The sequence below is a fragment of the Myxine glutinosa genome, chromosome 2 (assembly GCF_964187855.1).
Source record: "Myxine glutinosa chromosome 2, kmMyxGlut1.1, whole genome shotgun sequence".
NCBI classification, from domain to species: domain Eukaryota; kingdom Metazoa; phylum Chordata; class Myxini; order Myxiniformes; family Myxinidae; genus Myxine; species Myxine glutinosa.
Window position 1 is genome coordinate 190,107,860 of NC_136262.1, and position 6,000 is coordinate 190,113,859.

Here is a 6,000-nt window from a genome sequence, read left to right on the forward strand (position 1 = left end):
GGAAATCTCCACGCATGGCTTGCGGACTTCCTCTCTGTTCGTAGTCAATGTGTGGCTCTTAATGGGTCTCTCTCATCTCCCCTTTCTGTTCAGGCTGGAGTTCCTCAAAGCAGTGTTCTGGGCCCTGTGCTTTTTCTGGTCTTCATCAATGATCTCTCTGACTCTCTTGAAAATCCTCTCTATCTCTTTGCTGATTACTCCACTCTCTGCTGCTCCATTCTTCATCCCGTAGATCGGCAGTCTGCAGCCTTCTCACTCTCTGCAGACCTGGACAAAATTAATGACTGGTCAAACAAGTGGAACATGTCTTTCAATCCTGACAAATCACACACTCTCACTATGTCTCTCCGAAAAGACCGATTGGACAACCCTCCCATCTACTTTCTGAACAATCCTCTCAAAAAAGTTCTGTCACTCAATATTTTGGGTCTCACTATCTGCCATGATCTTTCCTGGGAAAACCACATTTCCAAGCTGGCCTCCAAAGCCAGTCGCCAACTGGGCATCCTCCGTCGTGCGAGGTCCTTCCTTGGCACACCTGAGCTCCTCACCACATACAAGGCTTTCATCCACAGCTCAATGGAATACTGTTCTCCCCTCTGGGCTGGTGCTCCTGCCTCACACCTAGCTCACCTTCACGCTGTTGAAACCAAAGCTTTCAGAATCATTGGAATCTCCCGTGATAAAGCTAACTCCGAGGGTCTTTCACTCACTCACTGCAGGCAGGTAGGTGGTCTTTCTGTCTTCTACCGACTCCTATCTGGCCGAGCTCCCCCAGCTCTATCTGTGCTCTGTCCCCCAAATATTCCTACAGGTCCCACAAGATCTGCCAGTAACCCTCCTCTGGTGAAATTGCCAAAAGCAAGACTCTCTGCTCACTTTCACTCCTCTTTACTCCCGCCTCTGGAAAAATAATCCCTCACTCTCTTCAATCCCACTCCTTCCTCCAGGTCTTTAAAACAGCTGTTCACCACCATCTCTTATCTTCCCCTATCCAAAACCTTGATCTCTTCTACCCCCGTTAATTCACCCCAAATACACTTTTTTTTTTGTAATACCGACTTTTTTTCTTTCCTGGAAGTTCCAGCAGTGTCAATGTGTTTTATACTTTCCCAACCCCCCCCCCCCCGCCTTCCCCTGCCTCCTCCTTCCCCACAAGCCCCCTCCCACCCCCCAAGCCCCCTCTCTCCCACAGATCTTCCATTGTCCCTGTTCCCTGCTGTTGTACTTGTGTGCTTCCCTCTCTCTCCCCAAATCGTCTCCCGCTGCCTTTTTTGTATGTTTGTGTGTCCGTTTGTTTTGTTTTTTTTTGTGATTGATGTTCGCTCTCGCGTGAGCCTCGATCTTGTATACAAAAAAAAAGAAGAAAAAAAGATAAAAGAGCAGGAAGAAAAAAAGAGAGGAAAAAAAGTTGGACAGATTGGGAGTAGACAAAGAAGACTCTATGGAATGGCTAAGAAGAGGTCAGCTCAACTGGGATTGAGAATGAATCATTATAAATGCCCAAGACCATGGACGCGATACAAACGGCTTTAAGAAGATAGCCGGACTCAGCCAATCAGATAGGTGTATCCCATTATACATCTTCTGAAATCCACATATGGAGATAGCAATCAACGATGCGCACACACAAACACACACACAAAGACACACACACCCAACATTTAAAACCAAGGCAAACAGCCACTGAGCTTGGGATAAGTGCAGTCACTTCCTGGGGTACTCTGGGTAACAGTGACGTCATAACAATGGCCCTGCCTTTGTCACCGCACTCAGCGGGCATTTCGTAAAGATGCCAACCTCCTTCCCATGGATGCCAACCTATGGGGATTGTCCATGATCTTATCCTTTTAAATACCGAGCATCAAAGCAAGGGACCATGGTGACGCACCATTTTTGAGCATGCATGGTTTTTGTCTGAGCATCAAGCATGCATGGTCTTTGATATGACTCGGCCGGGGCTCAAACCACCGACCTCTCAGACTCAGAGCAGAAGCTCTAACTAATCACTACACCACCGGGTTTGGTTTCTCTCAATGATTTCAGACCGCCTCTTAACTTAAAGTAAATTAAAAACTGTAAATTCAACTTTACTAAAATGACTCAAAGTTGTGGTGAGCGACACTAAGTTACAGAGTTTGTTTCTAATTTTAAACAACTTCTTAAAGTTCACTTATCAATGTGGAGAAAGTCAATGATTACACTACGAGTTAGCATGGTGAGATTACCTTTCTTGGCCATGTATTCAGTGTCCTCTTCAGGATGCAACTGGGTATTCAAACACATTGAGAAATCCAGACCAGAAGATGCAAGTGCATTTGCTTCCTCGGAGGTGTTATCCCCATCATCTCGGATAAATCCTGTCTTCTGCTGCATCTTCCTTCTTGATCCTTTTCCCAATGGCTCTTCATCATTTTCCTTTCTCCTGCCTACGGATTCAGTCATTTCCACGTTCTCTTCATCTGTTTGACCAACCTCCGCACATTCACTGGTCGTTTTCCTTCCCACATGTACAACATCATTCATCGTGTCATTATTCACATCGAAATGTAATTGATTGCTGCTTTTATTTCTGGTTTCTGCTTTTGACCTTGACTCGAGTTCTGCGATTTTGGGGTCCTTTGATCTCCTGGACTTCTTTCTTTTAGATTTGCTTTTGTCATTTGGTTTTTGCTCTTCTGTCGTATCTAAAGTTTCTTCATTTATGGAGTCGTCTGCAAATTGGGAAGTATCAGTTTGCGATGTTCTATCCGAGCCAAATTCCTGCGTCTCTTTGATCGATTGATGTTGCTTGTTCTTCAACCTTTCTTTATCTTTTTTCTTGTGCTTCCTGTCGATGCTTTTCTCCACTGGGGTTTTAGCACCTGCCCGCTGGACACTGTTTCTGGTAAGTTTACCTTTATTGGAAACTTGCTCTACATCAATGACAAGTTCAACATCTTCCACTGCTATACATTCCTTCATTCCTTCCTCTGGAATGCTTTCATCAGGTGAGATTTCCTCTTTCTTTCTACTTCTCTTCATCTCTGCAGCATCTTCCTTTGCCAATATCTTCCTTTCTTTGGATCGCTTTCGTTTCTCATTTTCAATAGTCATCTCCTTTGGTTTTTCTCGTCGCTTTACCTCCTTGAATGAATTGGCATCTATTTGTGCTATTGATTTTTTATGCTTCGCTGCGTCCGACCCATCCTCGGCAGGTAAGATATTACCTCGAGACCTCGAGTCACCGTCACCAGTGCTGCTACCCTTCATTCTACTTTGAAGAGATCCATCTTGGAAACTGGCAACTTCTTTGTTCCTTTTCTGAATATGGGATGTTGTGATTTCTACTTTGCTTGTTGTTTTACTGCCGCTGCACCTGCTTTTCTCTCTTCCAAAATGTTTCTTGCCCACAGAGTTACACTGTTCTTCCTCAGAGCTATCATTTGGCCCACCATCCATATTTCCCATGTCCTTGTCTGATTTGCTATGTCTTGCACGTTTTCTTTCTTTCATTTTCTTGTTCTTTTCAACTCTCGATATCATTTCCGTCTTCGAAGACGTGCTGGGTAGGCTATCGGTTTCCTGCACTTCAGACTCAGAAATGCGCCGTCTATCTTCTTTCTCACGTAAATCTGTTTCAGACATATCACAATTTACAGATAGTTCCTCATTTTGACAAGACTCTTCTTCTTCCAAACGATGTTTCACCCTGGAATTTGAAGCACCCTTCCTTTTCTTGTATTTGTTTTTCATACCCTTGTCGTCATCAGGTCGTTTCTTTCTTTCCTCAGAGTCTCCCTCAAGAAGTGAAATCTCATCGATATCCATCTTGTTGGCATTACTCTTTGTTTTCCTTGATTTGGACCTGTGCTTTGTCCCAGTTTCACGTGAATCCATTTCCTCCCCGTCGGGCCTGTCTCGTGGTTGTCGCATCTCTCGTACAGATTTGGCATGACGATGCCTGGATTTGTGCTTTTCACGCTCTCTTGGCATTTCTGAAACTCACTTCAATATTTAAACAAACAAACAAAAAAAAAAACAGGAAACGTTCATTCACATACCCATCATCTGCTCAATAAGGAACATTCGAGGCCGAGCACGAACCCTTGTGATACCAGAGGCAGGGAAAGAATACCCGAATGTGTTTTATAATTCATGTTACAGCACAAGTAATATGAGAGCCAGTGTCCACTGTTTCACCAAAACTCAACACAAAAGGTACTTTCCCCCTCACCCCCTCCCCCCAAAAACGTTGCATTCTAAACCCAATCTTAGAAAAGTCTTGTCAATTTAAGGCCAAAAGAAAATGTATTTGACACCTTGTAGGATGATGAGCTAACTCCATATTGTGTGGTTCATTATATATAGAAACACATGTATTTAAGTATAACATTTATTAATGAGTGCAAAAATATCATCTTCATTTATTACTTGGTTTTATTGCTTTGTATGGGGTGTTAGAGGGAGTTGCAGGTAAAGTGAGAAGAACTAGGATGAGATATATATATATAGTAGGAGAGTATGTGAGAGGAGTGAGGGGAGAAGTACAGGACATTGAAGGAGGTACTAAAAAGGGAAGAAAGGGGAGATTATATAGACCATACATACAGTAGTAGTGGAAGGGTCCAATAATGCCACCCTATTTCTATACATAACAAATAGATAACACCTAAACATTTTTGGAATCACAGGTAATAGGCCAGGGCATTTCCTTAAAATAACATGTGAAAAATTAAACAAAAAACATGGCTCGCTGGGGGATTATGCTGTTTATGCAAGAACATCTTCTTTTTTTTTTTTGTATAATGAATCGAGGCTCGTGAAAGAGCTGACAACCGCGAGGGAAAGACAGCACAGGGGGACCGCGAGGGAAAGACAGCACAGGGGGACCACGAGGGAAAGACAGCACAGGGGGACCGCGAGGGAAAGACAGCACAGGGGGACCGCGAGGGAAAGACAGTACAGGGGGACCGCGAGGGAAAGACAGCACAGGGGGACCGCGAGGGAAAGACAGTACAGGGGGACCGCGAGGGAAAGACAGCACAGGGGGACCGTGAGGGAAAGACAGCACAGGGGGACCGCGAGGGAAAGACAGCACAGGGGGACCGCGAGGGAAAGACAGCACAGGGGGACCGCGAGGGAAAGACAGCACAGGGGGACCGCGAGGGAAAGACAGCACAGGGGGACCGCGAGGGAAAGACAGCACAGGGGGACCACGAGGGAAAGACAGCACAGGGGGACCGCGAGGGAAAGACAGCACAGGGGGACCGTGAGGGAAAGACAGTACAGGGGGACCGCGAGGTAAAGACAGTACAGGGGGACCGCGAGGGAAAGACAGCCCAGGGGGACCGTGAGGGAAAGACAGCACAGGGGGACCGTGAGGGAAAGACAGCACAGGGGGACCGCGAGGGAAAGACAGCACAGGGGGACCGCGAGGGAAAGACAGCACAGGGGGACCGCGAGGGAAAGACAGCACAGGGGGACCGCGAGGGAAAGACAGCACAGGGGGACCGCAAGGGAAAGACAGCACAGGGGGACCGCGAGGGAAAGACAGCACAGGGGGACCACGAGGGAAAGACAGCACAGGGGGACCGCGAGGGAAAGACAGTACAGGGGGACCATGAGGGAAAGACAGCACAGGGGGACCGCGAGGGAAAGACAGCACAGGGGGACCGCGAGGGAAAGACAGCACAGGGGGACCGCGAGGGAAAGACAGCACAGGGGGACCACGAGGGAAAGACAGTACAGGGGGACCACGAGGGAAAGACAGCACAGGGGGACCATGAGGGAAAGACAGCACAGGGGGACCGCGAGGGAAAGACAGTGCATGGGGACCACGAGGGAAAGACAGCACAGGGGGACCGTGAGGGAAAGACAGTACATGGGGACCACGAGGGAAAGACAGTACAGGGGGACCGTGAGGGAAAGACAGTACAGGGGGACCCGCGAGGGAAAGGCAGTACAGCGGGACCACGAGGGAAAGACAGCACATGGGGACCACGAGGGAAAGACAGCACA

At 47.2% G+C, this 6,000-nt stretch overlaps 1 protein-coding gene across 1 annotated transcript in view; it reads right to left on the reverse strand.

Annotated features, from left to right (window-relative positions):
* Positions 1-3,975, reverse strand: part of LOXHD1 (lipoxygenase homology PLAT domains 1) — a 181,154-nt gene extending 177,179 nt beyond the window's left edge. The window contains exon 1 of the mRNA XM_068108949.2: positions 2,229-3,975. Within this exon, the coding sequence (XP_067965050.2) occupies positions 2,229-3,975 (1,747 nt within the window). The remainder of the gene's footprint in view (positions 1-2,228) is intronic.
* Positions 3,976-6,000: the final 2,025 nt, after the last annotated feature.